Source organism: Channa argus, chromosome 4 (genome assembly GCF_033026475.1).
Source record: "Channa argus isolate prfri chromosome 4, Channa argus male v1.0, whole genome shotgun sequence".
Classification (NCBI taxonomy): Eukaryota; Metazoa; Chordata; class Actinopteri; order Anabantiformes; family Channidae; genus Channa; species Channa argus.
Window position 1 is genome coordinate 7,340,231 of NC_090200.1, and position 25,216 is coordinate 7,365,446.

The following is a 25,216-nucleotide window of genomic DNA, read 5'->3' on the forward strand; positions in this document are numbered from 1 at the left end:
CCAAGTTTGTTTCAGGTTCGTGGGGGATGTGCCAGTGGAAAATAAATAGAACTGTCAGATAGAAAATTTCCATTTAAGGCCTGCAATTCTCAGCTGATTATAGGTGGTTTACAAAGGTGGAGCTAAATGAGGAAGATAAAACGCTTTTCTATGAACATGTCCTTTATTTAAAACATACACATAAGCACATGTTGCTGCAGATACATTTACATTTAAGCACTAAGAGCCTAAACACGGAGGTTAATTTTATATTTTTGCCATTGGATGAAACTGCATCACATTTACATCTCAGTGTGTACTTGAGTCAGAGTAAATCGCATGGGAATGTTTTTTCTGTTCTATTTTTAATAGAGTGAAATTTTGGCAGTGTTGCTCAGAACATCACAACATTATATGAATCTAGTGTAGCTATAATTGTTGGAGGGACAAAATCTAATGTTTTCCTAAGAAATTTCCTATCAATATGGATTCTTTTCATGCTCACTTGCAGAGAACAATATGTATTTTACATCCCTGAAATGTATAAAATATTTCATAATTTACCCGCTGAAATTTACTTTTTGTAAATTAAGTTTATGTTGTTGGAACTTTCTTCTCCTATGTGTTCTTTCACTGGCAAAAGCCAGCTTGGCCTTTTGTTATGTTTCTAGCAAATTTCTGTGGCTGTGACCAGAAATGGAAGCTCGTTATTTCTGTTTGCTGGAGGGTTTTTTTTTGTTTTGAGGAAGCTAACGAACTCTGGGTGATTAAAAGTGCCTTGAAAATTACTTTACTGTTTCAGTGGCATGAGACACATATCCCTGACACTCACACCATGTATTCCAATGTGAAACCTCCATTGACAGTTGAACTGAATGACGTCACACCATGCAGCTAATTTAATCACTTGCCTACAATGGCTTTCAATGAATCCTGGTGAAATTTACTGAAACCTTCTAAAACATGTTTTACCTGAAATATTTCACCATCAGAAACTGAATGGATGGGAAGTGATGCTTGGAGGCAAAGCTTTCCTAAGACATTCCAGTAAGACACATGGTTTTAGCTCTTTCACCAGAGCATCAAAAAGCTAATTCAAACAAACTCAGTCAAGAAACGGAACACAATATGGATTCGGTCACTATTTTGGGCACAGAGCACTAAAAAAAAAGAAAATGTATCTACATAAAAATTTTCAATTCTTTGAAAATGATGTTTGAGCTTCGACTGGTGAAGAATTTTCTGTGGCCTGATACCTTTTTCATTCATGTGACATTTTCAGGTTTCCCATTGGACAAGGCTGTGGAGTACACCAAGCTCAGGAATCCACTGCTTATCAATGACCTCAATATGCAGTATTTCATACAGGACAGGTACCATTTGAGCAGTAACACAGATGCTAACACAAAGGGTTTTGTTATAGATAATGTAAAAATTAAGATTCTCTCACATTTGCCGCACTTACCGCTCCACACATGCAGTATACAGTAATTTATAACCACTGTTTAATTCTCTGTCAGGAGGGATGTGTACCGCATTCTGCAAGAAGAGGGCATTGACCTACCTCGTTATGCCGTGTTAAACCGAGACCCAGACAATCCTGAAGGTCAGAGAGAGTTATTTATTACAGTTTATTAGATAATACGTCGGCATGCAAGACCTCATTAAACCAGTAGTTATGTAATAATTTTAAGTACCCTACCTTCTACTGCTTGTGTCTTTTCTTCTGTATATAAACTATAAGGTATCATTAGAAATTGGACACTTTGTGTGTGTTAATAATATACTTAATTGGAAAATGGATCGTGTCTCCTCGTATACATCCAGGTTAAATAAATATACTGTACAATCACAAATGTAAGTGGGTTTGTCACTTGTGGTTGTATTGTAAACGTTCAGTGTTAGCGAGTGAGATTTGATTCTGCTTCCCTGCAAAATTTAAACTAACTCCCTATGAATTGTTTAAAGCATTGCGTCATAAACTTTGTGTTTGTGCAGGGGGGGACCTGGTGGAGGGGGAGGACCACGTTGAGGTGAATGGAGAGGTGTTTCATAAACCCTTTGTGGAGAAACCCGTGTGTGCTGAGGACCACAATGTCTACATCTATTACCCAACATCTGCTGGAGGAGGCAGCCAGAGACTCTTTAGGAAGGTATCTGTCTCCTCAGCAGAAAATCAGTTATTCGCAGAACGAAGCAGGAGTTGACAAAGTTGCTTAAGATCACGCTGACTTCCAAATTTTTGGTGGTATTAAGAAATGCAGAAGTTGTAGGTTTAGGTTTATTGAGGTGAAATATGATCTTTACTTAAAGGTTTCATTTGGTACTGACTGAGTTCTCCTACTGCATGTCTTTACTCTAGATAGGGAGTCGTAGCAGCGTGTACTCCCCAGAAAGCAGTGTGCGAAAGACGGGATCTTACATCTATGAAGAGTTCATGCCCACAGATGGCACTGATGTGAAGGTACAGTTGGTTTTCACATGTTAAATTGTTCATAACTGATAAATCATGCATTTTTCTGATTGGTCAAATAGAGGAATCTGTCATAATCATCATCTGCTGTGACACATTTTCTGTATCTTCTGTGTGTCTGTGTGTGTCTGTGTGTGTGTGTGTTCGTTCCTGGACATCTCAGGTTTACACAGTTGGTCCAGACTACGCCCATGCGGAGGCCAGGAAGTCCCCTGCTCTGGATGGGAAGGTAGAGAGGGACAGTGAGGGGAAGGAGATCCGCTACCCTGTCATGCTGACTGCCATGGAGAAACTAGTGGCCCGCAAGGTCTGCCTGGCCTTCAAGGTAAACTTGAGACATAGTGCTGCATAGTGTTTAGTAAAACCTACTTTCTTTAGTTTGCTTTAATTTATTTATAAAACATTATTTATGGGCCCTTGGTCCTTCTCTTATTACTGTACAAACCATTAGTGATCAAAGTTCCACTGGGTATGTTGTTTTTTTTTTTAACATGTAGTAATCAGGTTGAAGCTAATAAAAATATTGAATTATTGGTGTATTTTGCTCCATGACACTATAAGACCTTGTGCTATTTACTGATTAAACTCATTAAACTTCTTTTTAGAGGAGGGAGAACATATCTTTAAAGCAATCACTGTTAACAGTTGTTGGAGCTGCTGAAATGTGGACATTTTAAAGTTGATCTAAACATATTGTTTGTTTTAATATAAGTATGCTTGTTTAATGTGACCAGCTGTAAGAATTCTATCCTAAAAATATTTTGGTGCAGTATACTATTGCCCAGTTATGAATTGGTGAATCTCAAAAAATACACTGGACTCTTGGCAGAAACATGAATGATGACAATATTATTAAATTGGTTTATTTTTATTTAAAGTAAATTATATTAAAGTTATTATTTATTAATTTTCTCTCTGTTCTGTTTAAGCTAATTTATAAGCTAATTTATATGAATGTACTCTGTTTTCTCATTAATAAGTATTATATAATATATATGCTTAGAACATGTTTATTTCCTTAATGTGTAAACCCCTACCCTGTACTTTCCCATGCCCATCCCAACTGTTATTTCTTTTATGATTATACCCTTTTTGCTCATCCTCACTACCCCACCTCACTTCTCCAGCCGCGATACACCTTCACAAGCAAACATACACTGTACATAGGTAACACATGTCTTGTCCTTTGCCGTATCTCACCCTGTTGTTATGATGTTATGCTTTGTATTGTGTGATTTGTACTGTTTATGTTTGTTTGATTTGTCCGTTTGTTTGTTTTTGGTGCATTTAAAAAAAAAAATTAAGAGATTTAGAAAGGAGCTAGTGAAGGGCGAGTTCCTCAACTGATCCATTGTGAAATGATGAAAGTTTGAATAATCCCACTTATCCTTAAATCACACAAAATTGCTAAGAATTGCTGGTTTACATGAATGTAAATGGAATTGTTTGTTTTAGGTTTTAAAATGTATTACGTTTTGGTAATTTTCGGAGAGTTAACAGAATGCAGGGTTTTAAGCTTAATGTATAACCTTCTAACAAACAGAGTTCTGTTGTATCTCCCAATGTTTTCCAGCAAACAGTGTGCGGCTTTGATCTGCTCAGAGCCAACGGCCACTCTTACGTCTGTGACGTTAATGGCTTCAGCTTCGTCAAAAACTCCATGAAGTATTACGACGATTGTGCCAAAGTTCTGGGGTAGGTGGCACCAGCTGGCACTCACCTCAAACTTTACTACTGCAAGAAACAGTCAGTAGAATTTATTAGAAACTGTTATTACAAAAGAAGTTTTGGTTTCAACCACACGTACAGATTAAGTAAAGATTATAAACCCCAAAAAGGAATAAAAATGTCAGATTAAAGGTTAAGTTTAAGAAAAACATTGTCTTCCAAAGCCTGTTCTGGGATGTTTCCTGTTTGCAAAGAAGTTGTCTCTTCCTTTTATTTAAATAAGTACTTGATGTCTCTGGGCCAAAAAAAATGTTCTTGGTGCTGTAATCGATTTAAAGTTTTGTACAGGCTCAGGATCCCATTGTCACTGATCTCATTCGGTGAAAGTTGAAAAGATTTTGCAAAAAGAAAATGCAGCTTCCCTGCAGTTACAGACCAGCTTCTGCACTCAGCAGAAATGTAACATTGTGTAATAAGTAATCTGAGTGGCACAAGAAGGGAGAGTTCAGTCACATGTTTACATTTGTTTTTATTACTTTTCACTGCCTCACCAGGAACATGGTAATGAGGGAGTTGGCTCCTCAGCTCCACATCCCATGGTCCGTCCCCATGGAGGCTGAAGACATCCCTATTGTCCCAACGACCTCAGGAACCATGTATGTACTGAAAAAACAGGAAATTGGTTATATGGTTTGAAAAAAAGTTTTGTAAATTGTATCCCTCATGACCATTGATCCTCATTGGGGGGGAACATAATAAACGTCACCCTTCCACTGCTATGTAGTTTGTTTTGTCAATGAGCAGTCCTTTTGTTACGATAATCAGTGAAATACCACAGTTTCTTGTATCCTCTAATTCCATCAGGATGGAGCTGCGCTGTGTTATTGCCATCATCCGACATGGAGATCGAACACCAAAGCAAAAGATGAAAATGGAAGTTCGACATCCTCTGTAAGTCTGTCGCATTCAGTTTCAAGATTCTCTGAAGATAATTTGCTTTCCATATATTCAGTTTGTAGTCCTCTACTATTAAAATGGACAACACTAATGGTTTAAAGGCTTTTTAATATCCCTATTTGCCATGTTTGCTATTTAAAAACAGTTCACATTTAATCAGTTGTCATTAAAAACACAGGTATTAACTATATTTAATGCAAACTGTCTTACACAGTGACACTGCCTCATATTTCAATTGTTAAATAGCAGTCTAGATTCCAGTCCACTTTATTTTAAACTTATTCAAACAACATGTGTTTGTCCTGAAAGTATTTATAAATTCCTATTGGCCAATGTATTGGTATTCTGCTGTTAAAATCTCTTTGTCTTTTGCAGATTCTTTGAGTTATTTGACAAGCACGGAGGACACAAGTCTGGAAAGCTAAAGCTAAAAAAGCCCAAACAACTACAGGTGAGTGGGAAAAGTTTTTTCCTTTTTGTTCCTGTGCTCCCAGTCTCCCATCCCCTTTATTTCTGGTTTGTAGCTGATTGTGACTTTTATTAATGAAGGGTTTCACAAATTGTATAGTGGTGTTGGCACATATGGAGCCTCATACTTGGATGACTAACAAACAATCTTTGTTTAATTGTCTAAATATTTATTCTTGACTGTCTAAATCCATTGACGCACAGTTCATTTATCCTGACACTGTCACATGTTTTTATAAAACATTTTAGAAGAAGCCATCTTAACTGTCAGTCTGTCACATGATATTCTGTCAGGACGTGTGTGTTTAGCTGGATAGTAAAATTTAAATACATTTAAAGAAAACCATCTGTTTCTCAGGAAGTCCTAGATATCGCCCGGCTGCTGCTGGTTGAACTGGGACAGCACAACGACTGTGAGATCGAGGAGAAGAAATCTAAACTGGAGCAACTCAAGACTGTCTTGGAGATGTGAGTTATGCCTCGCAACACACACACACACACACAAACACACACACCATTAGTCACCATTATTTTCTGTTACCCGTTGTCATCATTCATCAGCAGTTGTTCACTCTCATCACAGTGAAATACTAGCTTTATATTTCAACACTTGAGCAAAGGTTCAGTCACCTCTCTCATACTCACACCCAGGCACACATTTACTGTGATTTGCTCCCTCCCTCTCATGTCTCTAACTCTTTGCTTCTCTTTTCTTCCCTCCTCTATCCCTCTTTTCCTCCCCATCCATCTCTTCTTTTTTTCTCTCCACAAGGGAATCCAGCTTGAATGACATTCAGTACGCATCCTCTCCCTTCTCACTTTAACGGATGAGGCCTTACCGTCCTTTTTTTCCGTAGTCCACATAGACTGTATGTGCAAAATCAGAGGAATACCTTTTAGCCTTTGTGACACAGACCAAGATCAATTTAGGCAAAGCTAAAAAATGTATTTTTTTTTAATCAATCATACAATTGTTAAAACAGTAGAAGAACTTATATAAACTTGGTCTCAGTTTTTGCAAGATCAGTTTGGGTCTGGAAGGTTTTCCTAATGTTTTGTACACTATCATTTCCATTAACATCTCTTATCTAGAACCATTAACCAAGCCAAGACATTCACGCTCAAATAGCTTTAATTTTTCTATGTGTGTTACTGAGTGTGTGCTGTTCTACTCTGTGCATGTCTTTTCACCACAATAACTGCACTATTTCTTCATCTTGCCGTCCATCCACATTTATGCTAACTTCAATTATTTGCTGGGGTATGTCTCCACATACTGTAAGATACTGTGACGAAATAGAACAAAAACTTAAAACAAATCAACCCAGCCTACACTTCCTATTATAGCCAAACACAAAGCATTCTAATCCTGAAATCCCAGGGTGTCTGATTTGCTGCAAACCAATACAATGAGGTGTGTGATTCTGTGGACTTTTGCCATGTGACACATGGTCATTAGCCTGCAGATCAGGATGTACTAAACTCTTACTACAGTACAACACACCATGTAAATGATGGATCCTGGTATGTGCTTGCATGTCTGTGTTTAATGAATCACAAAGAAATTAGTATTTTCATCGGTATTTACCTTGCACCATTTTTATAGCGGGAAACACAGTGACACTGTCTCCGTCTGCTGTTCTCATACAGGCACACAAACACACTTTTGGAACTACCATTGGAACCACTCGTGTTTAGCTCCAAATTATTTACTGACTGCATTATCATTAAAACCCCCTGGTGAAACTACTTTTTGGTTGTTTTCATGATGGTGTTGTTGCGTTGTTCTGTTCCCATTTGAATGGAAGCCACGTTTGAGGTTAAATAAATGGAAAAAAACAGCCTCTGCTAAATGTGTATTTATTCCGGATCCAGGCAACAGACTGCTTTACTCCTCCAGTCTCGCAGAACACATTGTAATAAGCACAAGGTCAGGTATCAAATTCCAGTGGAAAGAGTTTGTTATAAGCCTATCTTAAAAAACTGAGATGTTATGAATTCCATGACTGGACAGTTTGACATTGAGGGTTACAGTTACAATTGTTCAGCTGTGATTCAACAGTTATTTAAATGGCTTACATTTGAATAAATTCTAACACAGTGGTAAATATTTATCTGTTGAAGATGGGATAACGTCTTTTTATATATCTGCTTTTGTCCATGTGCATTTCAAAATGTGTGTATGTGTGCGTGTGTTCATTCCCATTAGGTACGGTCATTTCTCAGGTATCAACAGAAAAGTTCAGCTGACCTATCTGCGTAACGGCCAACCTAAAGCCTCCAGTGAAGAAGAAGGTACAAACACACAGAATTGACACCAGCTCTTTCCTTTTTGTGTGTGTGTGTGTGTGGGTGGGGGGAATACTGAATATGTGTTAACAGGCAACACTAGTATGAATAGAAATGTAAGGCTATGGTTGCATACTTCTTTTCAAATTTATGTTTTGGTAAAAATCATTTCTGTTGTGGGAGGCCCAGAAATGATGCTAGATATTTAGTGGTAGCTCATACTTTTTAGATTTTGGAACATACTTTAAATTGTGTGTGGATACATGAGCTTGAGAGGTTTGTCCACACCAACAGCAAAACGTGAACAGTGTGTGTGAATTCTGAATGTAAAACATTGAGGAAAAACAAACAAACACTGAGTTAGGAAAAGGAAGCCCAACTTGGATACAATTATACATCAAATGTGTAGTGTAGTACCATTCCCACTGTCATACAATAATAATAATAATAATACCTATTGGCAGTCTTTTAAAGGATTGCTGTATCAAATGTTAATTTTAGGTGAGTGCCATAAACACAGTGCACAATATTATTGAATTCAGTAAGCCTTATTATATTATCACACAGGAATCCTTGGGCTAAATATAATATACAGGCATACTGTACAAGTGGGGGGGAAACGGTGAAACAGGTACTTTGTAGGTGTTCAGCAGCTCATTGGTGGCTAGAGCATCCGAAACACATTCATTCAGCCATGTTCACAAGGAAACATTTGGATTTATTAATGGGTAAATCATTCTTGGAGTTAAAATATTAAAATACAGAGCGTAAATAAACAAAATCTATCTTGGCAAATGGAAATACATTTGTTTTGTGTAGTGATGGTGAGAAAAATGTTAAAACAGCTGCCGTCTCTCTAGATTGTAAGAAGGAAGGCCCATCTCTTCTACTGGTGTTGAAGTGGGGCGGGGAGCTGACACCTGCAGGTCGGGTTCAGGCTGAAGAGCTGGGCAGGGCCTTCCGCTGCATGTACCCTGGAGGTCAAGGTACCCAACAGATACACTCTCACACACATACTTTTATTTGTGCTTACTTGTACTTTGGCTGTGATGTAAATTCAGTTCTTTCATATCTTAGTTTTTGTAAATGTGCCTTATTAGCACATTTAGTTTGCTGTAAATTTTGAACATTTACACTTCCATGAGCAACTGCACATGAGAGAGACTGTGTGACATAGTCAAAAGTCCCACAATGAGCGAGCAAGTGGACCTTGATTTAAAATGGTATTGTCAACCTCTTCTACTGGCGTCAGTGTTCTGATGCAAAGGTTGGTGCTTTTTATCAGCAAAGATTAAACAGACGTGCAGAGACACATCTGTAATGTAGATTAACAGTATCTTTATTTCTTTATTACTGTAGGTCCTAATAAATCTACAGTAATTGACTTTGTGGAGCCGCACATTTGACTTTCAGAAAGAAGCTTAAAATAACTCACTAAAGGATGTAGTTTTAGTGTTGACCTTTGCTACTATATACTGACATCATAAGATAGTATGCATATTACATTTGATTATACTGCTGTCTAGCACAGTACCACTATAAACAACTTTAGCTATTAACGTATTGGTGAATTAACAAACTTATAATGAAAAGGGAATGAGCAGCATACTATAGGTGAAGCCAATAAAGTGGCCAGGGAGTGTTGACCATACATTTTAGATACACTAGAACTGACCATACTACTAAATATAGATGTTTTGTTAGTTTTTTGAAAGAGCAGCATCAATATACCACTTGTGCTGCCACCTAGGGGCTGCAGTATGTCCAACGCCTGTGCAGTACACAAGTGAGAAGCAGACGCCAACTTGAAGTACAGCCCAGCTGTATGGTGGTTCAAAGTGCATGAAATGCAGCAGTGTTCTTAATCTATTTAAAAAAAAAAAAAAAAAAAAAAAGTGTAGTTGTTCTTTAATATTTAAAACTACAACATAGGGCCCCTTCACTGTGACCTTTTTACCCAGAGTGAAATGTGGTGAGTAAACAGACAAACCTGCTAGTTTGATGAATGTCTAACTTCATCAAGTGAGTAATACTTTGGTGTCATTCATAATTACATTTCAGGTTTTCTCTCTTAATGCTGTGTTTTATGGAGCATGTGAAACAGAAAGAAAGCCTGAAACAGAACTGAACTAAAACATATATAATTAGATGCAGTCTATCCCTTTTTGTTTTGTTTGTTTTTTTTGGGGGGGGGGCTCTGATTACATGAAAAGGCAATTTTCTTACCGCAGATTTTATTTTAGTTAGTTTATTTCCCCATTAAGTGTGTTGTCTAATTTTACTCTTCTCTCCTTATCTGTTGTTGTGCTGGGTAAACTGCTAGCTGGTGACCACAGGTCCTTTGGCTGTGAGTCCCCTATTGACTTTGGTAAGAGAAGGGTTACCACCCCTCGCTCATTGCGCGAGATTATCGCTCCATCCACTAACGTCCTTTGAGCTCATCATGACTTTGTTTTATTCATCTGGCAACTATTCCTCTATTTGGATTGTGTTCCTGAGGTGATTCACTACAGCAAAAGCTGTTCTTTTGGTCAATTGTTAATTTTCATACATGCACAGGCAGCTAAAGGGACTGCAGTATTGGTGTTGTAAACTAACACGGATCATCTCACACTAACCCTAGTGCATTGTTTTTATTTCTTTATCTATTTATTTATTTTTTCCTCCACAAGTTCTTGTGATGTTCATTTGATGAAACCTAGCATATGTAGCATGGATTGGATTAAACTACAAATTTCAGTCCCCAACATGTACCTGATGCTTTTTCAAATAAGGCATGATAACCCAGAGTAGTGACTGTTATGACATCAAGCTAATTGTACATAAAGAAATGCATGAAGCATCAGTGTGATTTGATCTGTTGTGTTGGTCTGCATCCGCCACCTGCAGGTACATTATTGTGTTTTATCATCTGTGCATTGAAGCTGTCTAGTCAATTTAGGGATTTAATCAACATATTTTCACTTCACTTTCACTTCATCTTATTCAGAGCTCAAACTTTACTATTTAAATTTGCATTTGACGTGTCAGATGTTTACAAAGCATTTGGAGGATAATTAATTTGAACTGAAAGTGATGCCACACAAATGAGGGAGCTGTGTTGCCTGTGGTTCTATTTATAACATTGGTACTTTTGGGTACAGCCAAACAGCCCGTTGAATATCCTTCTCTTTATTTTAACTACCTGCCCAACCCACTTTTTTTTTTTTTTTTAACAGTAATAAATAGTTCTTTATTGTAATGTTGCTACCTGTGCTGTTTCACTTTTTCCCAATCCTGCAGGTGACTATGCTGGGTTTCCTGGCTGTGGCCTCCTGCGCCTGCACAGCACTTACCGCCACGACTTGAAGATCTACGCCTCTGATGAAGGCAGAGTGCAGATGACAGCCGCTGCTTTTGCCAAGGTAATTATGTCTCTGTACAGTACCTGCCAGGTGTGAAAACAAAGTACAAATTTTATGGTAGTGGGTCCTTAATGCTATGACAGTTTTCCTAAAATAGACATAAAAACAAAAACGCATCTATCAATATATTGTATTATAACCCTGTATTGTGATATGTATCCTATCACCTGATTCTTGCCATACGCAGTTGTAATTTATACTCTGTCCTAACTATAGTGTAAATATGTTTATATCTGCCAATATGGCTGAACATAATACACTTTTTTTATTCCCCAGATTTTGCAGTTTGCATACTTGAATAATGTTCTTCTGCGGATACAGTTTAAGTTCGGTGACTCAAATGTTGGCCTGTAGCTAAGAACTGTTTCTTTGATCAGTTATGGTTTCTTGTTTAATTGTTTTGTGTAAAAACATCCGAAACCAGTGAATCCTGTCCCACATCAAAGCCCATGGTGTTCAAGTGTCTCAGTTTTAATTAATTCAATAAGCTTGATTTGCCAGGCAGATGAAGTTTAGTCTGCACCCACTCCAACAGGACTCACATTAAATAAACATGCCACACGTCGACTGCAGTTCAAGTCCTCTGGTTTCTCTGCAGGGTTTGCTGGCTCTAGAAGGGGAGCTCACTCCAATCCTGGTTCAGATGGTTAAGAGTGCCAACATGAATGGACTGCTAGACAGCGACAGCGACTCTCTGACTGGCTGTCAGCAGAAGGTCAAAGCCAGTCTGCATGAAATCATGCAAAAGGATCAGGGCTTTACGAAAGAGGACTATCAGAAGGTATGGGGCAAGTTGATAAAATGCCTGTTGCAATGTCTTATTTCCAGATAATGCATATCCAACAGTTCAAACTGAAATTGTAAAAAAATTAAGTCTCAGTTCCTGAAAAATGAGAGAGAATTGTGAAATACTAATATGCAAGTGGCGTTGCATGCATTGGCACTTTATAGCACTGCATTTTTTCCTATGATTGTATGAAGCACCTTTGTCAAGTGTGTTCCTGTTTTTATTCTGACCCAGTTGGCCCCGACTGGCAGTGTATCACTGGTGAACTCCATGAATGTCATACAGAATCCAGTTAAAACCTGTGACAAAGTGTATGCTCTCATCCAGAGCCTCACCTCACAGATTCGAAAGAGACTTGAGGATCCCAAGTCTGCAGGTAATGTGAACCTACACTACCCAAAAGCAGTGATTTGTTAGTGGTATTTCTTATAGCTTCATACTGGAACAAAATGTTAATGTAGTGAAAGTGAAATAGTATTTTCAGCGACATATTCCAGTTTGGCCTTTAATTGATTTATGATGATGGGTCATCTCGTGCTCTGCTCCAGACCTGCAGCTTTACCACAGTGAGACGCTGGAGCTGATGCTACAGCGTTGGTCCAAACTGGAGAGAGATTTCCGAATGAAGAATGGGCGCTATGACATCAGCAAGATCCCGGACATCTACGACTGCATCAAATATGACACTCAGCACAATTCCTCGCTGGGTCTGGAGGATACGCTGGAGCTGTTCAGACTGTCTCGTGCTCTGGCCGACATAGTTATACCACAGGTTGAAGCAAAAAAGCATCATGAAGCTTTGTAGCACAGTCAAGTATTGTTATAGTAGTGAAGGATGGTATGATTTAACTAAATGCAAGTTTAGTAAATTTAGTAAATTGTTTAGTAATATAATATTGAGCTGACTGGTAAAGTTAGGGACTTGATGATAATGATAGACAGTGGCAGGGATTTTAAGAACTGGGTCAGATGCTGTGGAGGAATGCACCAGAGTATGAGAATAAGAAAATAAAAAAAAACAAGTGAGCTAAAGCATTAATATGTCTGTTGGTTCTTCCATATTATCCTTATTAGGAATATGGCCTCAGCAGATCAGAGAAAGTGGACATTGCACAGGCTTACTGTGTCCCTCTGATGAAGAAGATCCAGCTGGACCTGCAGCGGACCCATGAGGAAGAGGCAGTTAACAAACTGCACCCTCTGTGAGTGCACAACCGGCTATATAGGCTATATGATTTTGTAAGTTTTCCCACATCCAAAGAAATGAAGGGCCTATAATTTTTATCATAGGTATGTTCAAAAGTATGGAGACACAATATCAACAAAAAAGACAAGAGTAAAATAAGCATTTGATACCCTAAGGATGATAATAAGAAAAGGGAGGTATCATCCCAGAACTACATGGGAGGAGCTTGTGAATGATCTCAAGGCAGTTGGGACCACAATCACCAAACAAACCATTGGTAACACAATAAGCAGCCATGGATTGAAATCCTGCAGCACCTGCAAGGTCCCCCTCTTCAAGAAGGCACAATTTTGCCGATGAACATCTAAACGATTCAGAGAAGGACTGGGAGACAGTGCTGCGAGAGCAAAAATTTGGCATCAGCTAGACTCTCTGTGTTTGAAGGACGAAAACTGCTGACTATGGCCCCAAGAACCCTAGAAGGTGTTAATATTATGCTTTGAGTCTGTTCTTCTGCTAAAGGTACAGCTGACTTTGCCATGCATTGTAAAATCTTAGATGAGAGCCTCCTTGCCTCAGCCAGGATACTGAAGATGGGTCGTGGATGGCTCTTCCACCATGACAATGACCCAAAACATACCGTCAAGGCAACAAAGGCGTGAGAAAAAAGCACGTTAAGGTCATGGAGTGGCATAGCCAGTCTCCAGGCCTTGAACCATATAGAATATCTATGGAGGGAGCTGAAACTTGGAGTTTTCAAGCAACAGCTATTGAGTATTTAGAGAAGAACTGTAAAGAGGAGTGGACCAGAATGTCTCCTCAGATGTGTGGAAACCTGGTAAACGACTACGAGAAACATCTTCCTTCTGTGTTTGCCAACAAGGGTTTCTCCACCAAGTCATGTTTTGCTTTCAAATACTTAATTTACTCCCTGAAATGCATCTCATCCTATAACATTTGTATCATTGTCTTTTTCAGAATTTTTGGTTGATATTGTGTCTATATACTTTAGAATAAAGCTATGATAAAAATTATAGACCCTTCATTTCTTTGTAAGTGGGCAAACTTACAAAATCCGCCGGGGATCAAATCATTATTTTTCCCACTGTACATATGGGCTGTGTGCGTATATGTTTATGTAATAAAAGCTACTGGGCTCTTGTGTCATTTCCTGTCTCCTGGCATTCAGGTATTCTCGGGGTGTGATGTCTCCTGGTCGCCACGTTCGCACACGCCTCTACTTCACCAGCGAGAGCCATGTCCACTCTCTGCTCAGCATGTTCCGCTATGGAGGACTGCTGGATGTACGCTGTGGTTTAATCTTTAGACAAATTGTTATTCCACAGAGAAACTGCATTTATTCTTTGTCAGAATAAGACCGCTGCTTACTGTAATGTTGCACTAACTGCAGGCCTGTACTATTTCCGTATTTTTGGAGTTAAGTCAGCTTGGTTGCATGGTGGCTATTCAAATGTCCTGTCACACGCATTTACTTGTTTCTGTGTTTGTTTTGTCAGGAGGAGAAGGACCAACAGTGGAAGCAGGCGATGGACTACCTGAGTGCTGTGACTGAACTCAACTACATGACACAGATAGTCATCATGCTGTATGAGGACAACAATAAGGTCTGTACGAGCCGCATCTTATTTATAGCCTTTCAGCCTTATCCAGTCCAGCTTTATGTACTTTGTCTTTATATTCATGTCTGGAGCAGGACCCCTCCTCAGAAGAACGGTTCCATGTTGAGTTGCACTTCAGCCCAGGTGTCAAAGGATGTGAAGATGAGGAGAACGTACCTCTCGGCTTCGGCTTCCGTCCAGCCTCTTCAGAGGTGTGTGTGTGTGTGTGTGTGTGTGTGTGTGTGTGTGTGTGTGTGTGTTCATTCATTTTATCTTTCTTATAGTATTATAGTATAGTATATAATGTTCTCTCTGTTTACACGCAAACAAAGTTTGACAATGCTGTGTAATTACATTCAGGTTAAGTTTTATACCTTATACATTTTAAAATGTACAAATATACTACAAAATGTTTTATATTCTGCCACTTTGCTATGCAGGTAGTTACTTTACTTTATTTTTTTTTACTTTTATTGGTTTATTGACAGGGACAGTGTACATTAATCATCTGTTTTAGCATCAGGTTGTAAATTAAAGCTACAGTATGTGCATTCTTTCAGAAACTTAACTTATCTAAATGCGTAAGGATACTGTGCACACCTGCTGTCAAGTCAGTCATTGAACAGCTCTGGCATCAGTTTCTCTTTTTAAGCCTGGATCCCCCTCTTGACCAGTGGGATTTAAATTATTATTGCTTGATTACTAAGTTTTACAGCATTTTGATTTGCTGTAATTTGATAAGGACTACGGGCTGTGCAGAACAGGGCAGAGCCTAGCAGATGCATTTTCCTTGCTCAGTAAACAGCTCTTTTATAATACAATGTTGAAAATACATTTTTGTTTGTCATTTCCTTCTCACCCTCTCTCAGAATGAAGACAAAAAGCCAAATCAGGGTAGTCTAGAAGACCTCTCCCAGGATCAGCCAGACCAGGCACTTCCAGTTTCTGAGCCAATCAACATCTTGCGAAAGTCTCCAATGATCCGCAACCGCAAGGCTGGCTCCATGGAGGTACGCGACCATAGTGTTAGTATTTTGGCAACAGACAGTGTGTTATTATAATAATAATAATGATGATGATGCTAAAATACAGAGGGAATGCGATTGGGTTATTTTGTTTTACGAAAGTGTTATGGTTTTGTTTAAGTGAATGGGAGACATTTGATCCCTGATTTACTGGGTGTTATCATCTTAGGTTTAACCCTTTGTCTCCATGGCCCCACACAGGTCCTCTCGGAGACCTCTCCTGCCCAGTCCTCCAAAGGCTGCACACCACACCGACTCCTCCCTTCATGTTCACGCCAGTCTCCTGAGATCAAACCCGCCATTGGCCTAGGTGGGCATCTCATTTCTGGTGTGTGTATGTGTGTGTGCGTGCGTCCTTTTTGTACATGACATGTGTATGTGTGTGAGGGAGAGAAAGTTAATGCCAACAGACATATTTACCTCACATCAGATTTATCTCCCACTGTTATCACTAATCCTCCACCTCATCACAAGCCTCTTCTTTGACTTCTCCCTCTTCCTACCACTTTTTCCATGTCTTTTTCTTGCCCTTATTCCTTTCTGTCTGCTTTTCCTACTTTTTTCTCTCCCTCCCTTTCACTCTGATGGTCACATTGCTTCCATCCCGGCTTATCTTAGCAGCAGCCAAACAGGATCAGACTTCAAACTATGTAGGCAAGAGGTCAGTGGGGAGTATTTTGTTCACAGCAAATTGCTGAATCTCTGCTGGTACAGAGCATTCAGAGACGTAAGCACATCCCCGCTCAGTGAGAAGGTGACAGTATTGTCACGATGTACGGTTGGTATTTTTGTCTTGTATTGCTGCCCAGGAATACAACCAAACTTATTAAACATCGCCATAAATCAAGACTGTCAACTGTAGTTTAACATTTGCCTTTTTTAATTTCAGAGGAGCCAGAACTGCAGCAGGTCTGGTCACATCAACATGCACTTTTTAAAAAGGTGCAATTGGGCTCATCTGCCTGAAAAATCTCGGGTTTAGCACCTAAACTGTTTAAAGTCAGCTGTGTCAGTGAAAGCAGTTATGAACTGCGCAGGATTCCTCATTCTTATGCAGTTTCCACCATAATCCTTGAAGGACTCTTGTGTTGCTGTGTTTAGTTGTGGTTGGCATGTAACCTCTAACAACCTGCTAATATGGTGAAACTCACAGACATGAAGGGCTAAATCCAGATGTGTGGCGAGACCCATAAAACCCTGAATGTGAGAATATAGAGTGGATTCAGTTTGTGGAAACAATTGTGATATGTGCACTTCAGTCTGAGTTTCAAACCTGTGCATCAAATTGCTTTTGTTTTAAAAACTGTTCAAATGTCAGTTTGTTTATCCATTTGGACTGCTGTGAACAGTATCACTAAATGGATTGGAAAATTCACAGCCTGCCCAAAAAGGTCACCACCTGGATTTAATTAAGCTACTAGGTAAGAGGCTTCCATCAAATAATTACTGGAGTGATTTATATCTGACAGCTGGTAACAAGTTATTCAGCCCCAACAATCACCAGCTTCTCATGTCTTAAGCAGTTATGTTAGATGATATATGCTTTATGATCCCTCTACTGACTGACTGCACAGGTCCCAGACGAGAGGAGCAACTTTTAGGACTGTTGTCTTTGAGCTCAGTGAGCTGCTTTTCATCCCGTTTCCAAACCCATGAGGCGCAGGTTCAATCCTGACGCCTGTTAAATTTTTTTTACTTATTGGGTTTTCGTTCTTTTTTTTTTTTCTCTCTCCTCTTAAACATTATATTTAATCTTCTATGTGGTGTACAAACACAATTGATTTCAAATATTAGAATTAAAACCAGAAGTGGCTGTTTGGTTTGCTTGCCAACTTTACTTTAACAAACTATGGAACAACACGGTTTGTGCTGCACAAACCATTGTTGTGATGTTGTCTGAAACAGTCCCCTTTCCAAGCTCTGTTTCCTGCTTTTTGCAAGCAAAACATTTCTTTTGTATGCGCTTGTGTATTCACTCTTCTTCTTTACACGTGTACAGAACACAAACACACATACACTGGTGTTTTAGATGCAGCCCGTTGTGAAAACCTTGTAGCTTACAGGTCCTCATATGCAGGAACAAATGTCAGCCTTTAATTTTCAAATTGTCCATTATGATTTAATTTGCTGTTACAGTTGTTTTTATCATATGCTTTTCATGATTAAAGTAGACATTGAAACTGTAAGTGCAGGGTTTTCAGACAGGTGTACATCTTGTGAGATGTACACTCATGCCACAAACTGCCTATAGCAACAGTTATGAACAGTATCGGCATGCTGTGTAATAAAAACTAATGCTCACCCTCACACCTCCGCTCCCTCCATTCTCTCCATACTTTCATCTCGCACACCCTTCCCCGTCCCCCAACCCCCGGCTCCTCCTCACACAGGCTCACTCTGCTCTGGCCTCTTCAGTGCCTCCACCCTTGGGGTGTCCTCTAGCGCCCCAAACCTGCGAGACTACGTCCGCACACACCACCACCACCACCACCGAAAGCCACCTCTGTCCCCGGGCAGTCTGCCATGCAAGATTGGCATGTTCGGTATGTTCACATCGCTTTCTTCTTCCACAAGCCGGGGTTTTTTTTTTTTTTGTTTTTAGTTTTTTTTTTTTTTTTTTTCCACAGTCTCCGTCATTGTTTAAGAAGATTTTCTTGCTTTAAAATACCTTTTTTTTTTTTCCTTCTACTTTTTGCTCCTTCAGTTTCTTTCTTTCTGTCTTATTTTTTCTTCGCAAATTTACTTTTGTCAAATGTTGTTTTTTTATATATATATATATATATATATATATATATATATATATATATATATATATATATATATATATATATATATATATATATATATATATATATATATATATATATATATATATATATATATATATATATATATATATAAAAAATATTCGCTTCTTCCTCTCACTCCTTCCTCAAAACAATCCAGCCATTTCAATCTGTTGCATCACATTCCTTGATTGATTTCTTTGCATGACAATGAAATTGGTGTGACAGCAAAGACATGTGGCTGTGCAGCAGATGCCGAGCATGGAAATTTGCATTGGTTTGCATGATGGTGATCAATGTTTCTTCCAGATCAGCATGACCGATCACAGATCACTCACCACTTTCTGCATTGGTACAGGTGTGTTGAAATGTTCTCTCTCTGTCTCTGCATGTTGTTGTGCAGTATATTCTCTCTCAGGGAATTACATTTATAATCCACATTAAAATAGTTTTGTGTCTCGAAGCCAGAAATCTGGCTTTTTTTTTTTCTCTCTTTACATTAAGAAACTCAGCCTTTTTATTTGGAACAGATGTATTTTCAAGACCCAATTATCTGCATATAAATAATCCCTAGCCTCATTTTCCCTTCCAACTATTTACCCTTAATTGTAATTTAATGGCAAGTACAAGCAGGCTCTTTTCATTGCCACTCGCCGTTCTCGTATCAGGTTTAATTATCATAAACATCCATCCATTATCTTAACCACTTACCCTGTTCAGGGTCATGCAGGGCTGGAGTCTGTCCAAGCTGTCATTGAGCGAGAGGCGGGTTTTAGCCTCGAGAGGTTGTCAATCTACCTCAGGGCCAACACAGAGAGACATGCCCAGTCAACCATTCACACTCTAACTTATAGGCAATTTAGAGTCACCGTTCAAGTAACATGTATGTCTTTGGTATATGGGAGGGAACTGGAGTACACACAGAACCACAGCTAGCAAGTGGATTAATACTGGGACCCACTAGCAGTAAGGCGGCAGCACTAACCACTCCTCCACCGTGCTGCCCCGTCATTATTCTTATGATTACATTGAGTCTGCACAACTAGGTTCTTAAACACATGATACTCATCTGTCCAAATTGTCCACCGGGTGTCACTCTGACTGCAAGGCCTGTTGCTGCCAGGAGCAAACAAGTTCCTCCCTTTTCCCAGTTGCATTTGCTGCTGTGAGAGACAGGTGACGGTTTGGACTGACGTCAGCACGGTTCATTTAAGGGGAGAGAGGACTGCATTAGGACAACATGTTGTTGTGTTGTCACTGGAAATGGGAAGGGAAGTGCAGTCCTGGATCAAATTAAAACCTGACAATGACCTGGTACATTTGAACCGTGGGTTCTTTTTGTTTTTATTATTCGTCGATCTGTCGTGGCCACATCAGATGAGTTCAAGTACGTCTCCTCGCACACAGTACCCTTCTCGATAAAAGCTCTGCATTATTCACGTCTTCCTGCATGTTTCACTCAAGCAAAACATCCATTCACTCCATTCATTTCACAACTTTTCAGTTAATTTTTTTTTTCTGATATTCAGTCTCCTGTTTGTTTATTCAATGATGAATATAATTTTAACTCATGTTGGCTGCTAGACACTGATGAATTTCTCTCTCCTCTTTTTTTAAATTAAAAAAAAAATATATTTTTTTTATTTTCCTCATGTAGAAATACAAGCAAACAAACGGGCAGCTAGGCAGATGCAGGTACCAGCAGTCCCAGTAATACCAGTTACTTTTCTTATCTCCTCAGAGCTGTTCTCTATGCCGGCAGTAAAGAGATTTTCTGTGTCATTTGCCAGGCATCCGACTAATGGTATGTCTGCTTTTATTCAAGTTCATTTCAACGCTCCTCCCGATTTCCTTGTTATCTTGCATGAGCTTTCTGTGGGGAAAACATTTACTGTCTTTTCTGTTTTGGGGAAGTTTGATATTTGGCTGTGTTAATTACATTGACCGACTCCAAGATGAGCTGTAGTTTCACTACACACCCTTGGGTTTTGTTGTACCTTGTGTTGTTTGAAGAGCTCACATCTAACACCACCTGCTATGCCTGCACCAGTTCAATTTGCCTCCCTGGTTGTGCTGATTCTCACAGGATGCATTTATGTGCCTTATGTGGCATCTCCTTCCTTAGATGCATATAGATGTATCATTTGCAGATCATCAGTGCACGTAAAATTTTCTTTTAAAATTTAAAATAATTTCTTCAATTATTTTCTTAGTTTATTCTATTAAGAATAAATTAAAACAGCCTTAACTGATTATGTGGCTCTCACTGCATGTGAGCCATTTTTACATGCAAATGAAAATTCAAGACAAACTCTATGTGATTTATTTTTTTATTAGTTGCGTTTCACATGCAATTTTACATTTATTAACTTTTTGTAATTTTTGTAAATGGACTTGAGTTTTTTTGTTTTTCATTGATGTATAGTTTTTGGGATCCCACAAATGTTTGCTTTTTACATTGCTGGGCTTTTACAAACAGCTCTTGTTGCTAATGTATCTAATTTTTGACATTATTGATTAGAGCCAAAACATTTTTGTCAATTACTTGATTAGGTAATAGACAACATTGATTTGAAACTATTTTTCATGAAGGTTTAATCCTTTGACATAAATTAATTAACCAAAAACCCTAGACATTTTCTTGTTACAGCTTATCCAATGTGGAGATTTTTTCTGATTTATATTGTAAATTTTATCCCTTTTATTCCCTCTTGTTTGGACAAAACAAATATCTTTTCTATGACATAATAATGTGCAATTTTTTTCAAAGTTAAAGTTCTTTCGAACAATTAACCGATATCCAGGGGAAAAAGAATCAGCGGATCGATAATGATATTGAAAAGGATCATTCATGCAGCACTGTAATTAAACGAACCAGCTTGTTTTTATTTCAAACACCTCTTGATAGTGTTTGCTCTTTGCTGATAAAGCTTAACTGTGAGCAGCAGCAACAGTTCTTTTCATAGTGCTGCTTTCACATTTGTCTCTGACATGGCAGAGTGGGTTTGTGAAAAGTTATTTTGCCCTCTATATTGGTCTCTGGTGAGCATCGTACTGGTTTCAGTCTGTTTTCTTTTGGAAACAGCACAGGTTGGCAATTTAAGAAGAGTTACTTCTCTGTTCTTGCTTCCTAAAAAGATTTCCTCTTTGTTAAAGCTGTGGAATGATGAAATTCACTCCTTGCTCAGTTGAAATGTGTTTTGTGGCAGTTTTGTACCACCACTGGGGGATCCCCCATGGACGAGCTCACTAATGGCAGCCCCCCAGGCACTTCTTGACTGAAAAGGGTCAAATTAAATACAGGTTCTGTTCTGATTTGGATGTGACTCTGGGTCTAAATCTTGTAAACCACTAAGTTCAGTTGTCAAGGTGAGGTTATCCATGAGTTACAGTCGTTTGTTTAAGTTACTACCCCCTCTTTGAAGTGTGTGTGTGTGTCCATGCAACCACAGACTTTACAACAAGATATAACTTTATTTCATTGTACTATTATGTATTTAACAAGGGGCAGCTATAGCTCAGTTGGTAAAGGCAGTTGCTTACGGACCACAGAGTGAGTGGTTCGATCCCCGAGCCCTGGCCCCTGGGCAAGACACTGACACTGAACCCCTAACAGCATAAAGGTAGGGCGTAAAAAATGTGCCAAATCAACATGCGGACAATGATCCGCTGTGGCGACCCTGAATTCACGGGAGAAGCCGAAAGGAGAGTAGAGACTATTATGTATTTAACAAAAATTAACCCAAAAAGGAAAAACACATAGTGTATCAGATCAAAGATGGATGGCTTCAGCAGTCGCCACAGCGACATTAGTTTTTACGCCGGATGCCCTTCCTGCAGTAACCTCAATGGCTTTCGGCTTGTCTCTTGCCACAATGGATTGTGTTTCGCATGTTTAACCTAAAAAAAAAAACTTGATTGCTTTTAGAAAATATGGTTCATTTTGAAACATGCGGTTATATTACATGGAGCATGTGGTTGGGCCTAATATTGTCTTCACACATGTGCAGGTTACTCATACCATATGCATTAATGCGCCCCCGCACCATCACAGACGTTGGGTTTTTCTTTCTGGATGATGTTAATGGATGGATGGTTGTTTGCATAGAAGAGTTTTTATTTAGATTTTTGGATGGAGTGACAAGCTGTTTTAGTACAGTGCCAATAGGTGGAGCTCAGCTCTGGTCTGCTCCAGCCCATTTTGGTCAAAAGTTGTAAATATCAATTGTACCCAATCTGTTCCACATCGAACAGCAGACAGAAACCGTAACTAGCTTGTGAACAATATTGAGCGTTTCACTGCTAAAGAGCCTAAAAGTTTCTTTTGCTGTTGGTGGAGCCCAATAACAGAGGTAAAAGGAAATTGGACTTAATTCCTCAGTTTAGTATCATGTCGGTTAAAATGGTTGGATTTAGGTTTATACAGTAAAGTAAATTTCCACAACCTAATTCCTACATCTTATCAGGGTTTGGAGTCCCAATGGGGCAACACCCAGCCTTCACAGCAGCCACCATTTCAGCACGTCTTGATGTTCATACATACTAAAAACCATGGGATGTCACTATTTTTCACGAAATTATGTTCTGGAAGATTTAATGCTCAAACACTGTAGTGATTTGCGCTCATGTCTTCCTAATCTGTGACTTTGTGGATTATTAACTATTGGCCATTGAATTAATGAATGGATGAATAAAACATCCGGTTTGTGATTGTAGCAGTGTTCAGTGTATTTCATACACAGCTGCAGATCAGCACCTGCACTGATTATATGAAGAGACAGAGATTGAAACTGCAGCCTGTTCTCCTTTACCTCTCCACGTCACGCTTTATATTCAGACTCATCTCTACGCAGCCCACCTAAAGTGCCCAAAGTCCCACTCCTCCTTTATCTCAGGCAAAGCTTCTTCCACTCTTCCTGGCATTTCCCTTTTGTGCTTTCTCTGTTACTTCTTCTCTCCCTGCTGTGCCTCTTGTCCCATAGAGCCCTCAGATGAGCTCCATGTAGTCCACCTGCTGGGGGGGATTCTTGCTGAGCTGACCCAGCAGGGCTCTACCCCTCTGGCTGTGGACAGGGCCATGGCCCACCACCTGCACCGCTGCCCCTACCATCTCCGCCTACTGAAGACCTGGCTGATGTCTGGTCAGGAGCTCCATGAATCCCTGCACGGTCAGCTGCTATACTCCCCGCTCACTCCGTCAAGCCTTGATTCAGCCATGTGGAGCAAGTGGGATGCTGCCAGTGCCAGCTGAGCTGCATTTTGGAGTTCATTGCTTTCTTGTTTTTTGCAGTCTGTTTTTGCACGCCTGTGCATTCATCTTAGTTCTTATTTCACTGCATGTCAATCAGAGGATGCAACAGTGGCTTTGAAAGTAGGAAATGTGTTGGCATACTTACAGTGAAACAGTTTTTACTTGATTTAAAGTAGAACTTGATGTAAAACATTTTATTGGGAATTTTACAACTAGGATATACACTGGCAAAAGAGGATATCCAATGATCTTGCTAAATTAATTTGTCAGACCTCATCCACATTCTTTTTTCAGTCACCAGACATTGCTCTAGTACCCACTACCTAAAAGAAAACAGGGTTAAGCTTAAATGATAAAGTAAATTAATTTGTGTTGCACATGTCAGGGGGTGCATCACACAGTATGTGGCACACAGTTGCTAGTGGGGTGCCAATTAAATAATGGTGTTATTTAGTGTCCAAGTCAGTTTCCCTTGTACTTTAGCTGTTGGATTCCAGTGTTTCAACTTTCCTGGTACAGCCATCAAACTCGAGGATAGAAAGAAAGAGAAGCTACTTCACATCCTAAACAGGATTCTAACTTTTTGTTTCCCTGTGGCTTCAAGTTCTTTGGCCAGTTGTGTCCCCTGTGCTTCTTTGCACAAAACTACAAACTTAGTGTCATTTTTCCAGCTAGATTTATTTTTATTATTGCAAACATCCAATAATCTATTTTTCAAAATGTTCAAGTCTGCCCAGTGAGGACAAATTGCTCTAACATGCATGTTGGGTTCAAACCTGATGACCACCAAAACAAACTCCTCTGTGTAGTGTGCGGCTTGTCTAACTTCATTATGTGCATGCAGCATCCTGAGGTAACAGAAAATGCCTTTTTAAACTCGGTACTTGTTGAGTAATGAGTTCTCTCTGTTTACAAGAGTCAAGTGTTGATCGTCAGGTTTGGCCAGAACTATATGTCTAGTATTGCTCGCAAAATATGCTTGTTGGCCAGGTGGGTGACATTGAAATGTTGAAAGATTTGGGTCATCTAATTTACGTTGTTTTAATTGGCTAATGAAGTGGCAGCCTGTTCAAAAACTGCTGACGTATAAAGCAAGTAAAGTGTTTCTGGAGCACGTCTTGATAAGTTGAGTTGCCAGCTGCACAATAATTCTTCGCCGTCAGCAGAGATGACGGTTTGTAATAGGAAAAACAGAATCGATCTCATTTTATTTCTTTATTTGCATTGTTACTTTTATTAGTTTGTCTTTGTTGCTTTAAAGATTGTGATTTTTTTTTGGGGGGGGGGGGGGGGGACTCTTGTGTTCTCCTTTGTTTCCATGAAT

At 39.2% G+C, this 25,216-nt stretch overlaps 1 protein-coding gene across 31 annotated transcripts in view; it reads left to right on the plus strand.

Moving 5' to 3' along the window:
• The window catches only part of ppip5k1b (diphosphoinositol pentakisphosphate kinase 1b), a 41,448-nt gene that overhangs the window by 9,130 nt on the left and 7,102 nt on the right, over positions 1–25,216 (plus strand). For 2 of the 31 annotated variants that reach the window (XM_067501262.1, XM_067501258.1), the window contains exons 4-30: positions 1,262–1,352; positions 1,500–1,585; positions 1,978–2,132; positions 2,342–2,443; positions 2,616–2,777; positions 4,026–4,147; positions 4,675–4,776; positions 4,985–5,071; positions 5,453–5,528; positions 5,904–6,013; positions 6,318–6,341; positions 7,755–7,840; positions 8,695–8,820; positions 11,117–11,238; positions 11,837–12,019; positions 12,260–12,401; positions 12,574–12,797; positions 13,100–13,227; positions 14,401–14,515; positions 14,729–14,836; positions 14,926–15,042; positions 15,700–15,840; positions 16,057–16,183; positions 18,271–18,398; positions 18,870–18,999; positions 20,383–20,445; positions 23,624–23,809. In XM_067501262.1, coding sequence (XP_067357363.1) covers positions 1,262–1,352; positions 1,500–1,585; positions 1,978–2,132; positions 2,342–2,443; positions 2,616–2,777; positions 4,026–4,147; positions 4,675–4,776; positions 4,985–5,071; positions 5,453–5,528; positions 5,904–6,013; positions 6,318–6,341; positions 7,755–7,840; positions 8,695–8,820; positions 11,117–11,238; positions 11,837–12,019; positions 12,260–12,401; positions 12,574–12,797; positions 13,100–13,227; positions 14,401–14,515; positions 14,729–14,836; positions 14,926–15,042; positions 15,700–15,840; positions 16,057–16,183; positions 18,271–18,398; positions 18,870–18,999; positions 20,383–20,445; positions 23,624–23,809 — 3,243 coding nt within the window. Of the gene's footprint in view, positions 1–1,261; positions 1,353–1,499; positions 1,586–1,977; positions 2,133–2,341; positions 2,444–2,615; positions 2,778–4,025; positions 4,148–4,674; positions 4,777–4,984; positions 5,072–5,452; positions 5,529–5,903; positions 6,014–6,317; positions 6,342–7,754; positions 7,841–8,694; positions 8,821–11,116; positions 11,239–11,836; positions 12,020–12,259; positions 12,402–12,573; positions 12,798–13,099; positions 13,228–14,400; positions 14,516–14,728; positions 14,837–14,925; positions 15,043–15,699; positions 15,841–16,056; positions 16,184–16,476; positions 16,789–18,245; positions 18,399–18,869; positions 19,000–20,382; positions 20,446–23,623; positions 23,810–25,216 lie in introns of those variants that run through there. The other 29 variants (XM_067501259.1, XM_067501261.1, XM_067501282.1 and 26 more) reach the window with 29 other exon arrangements.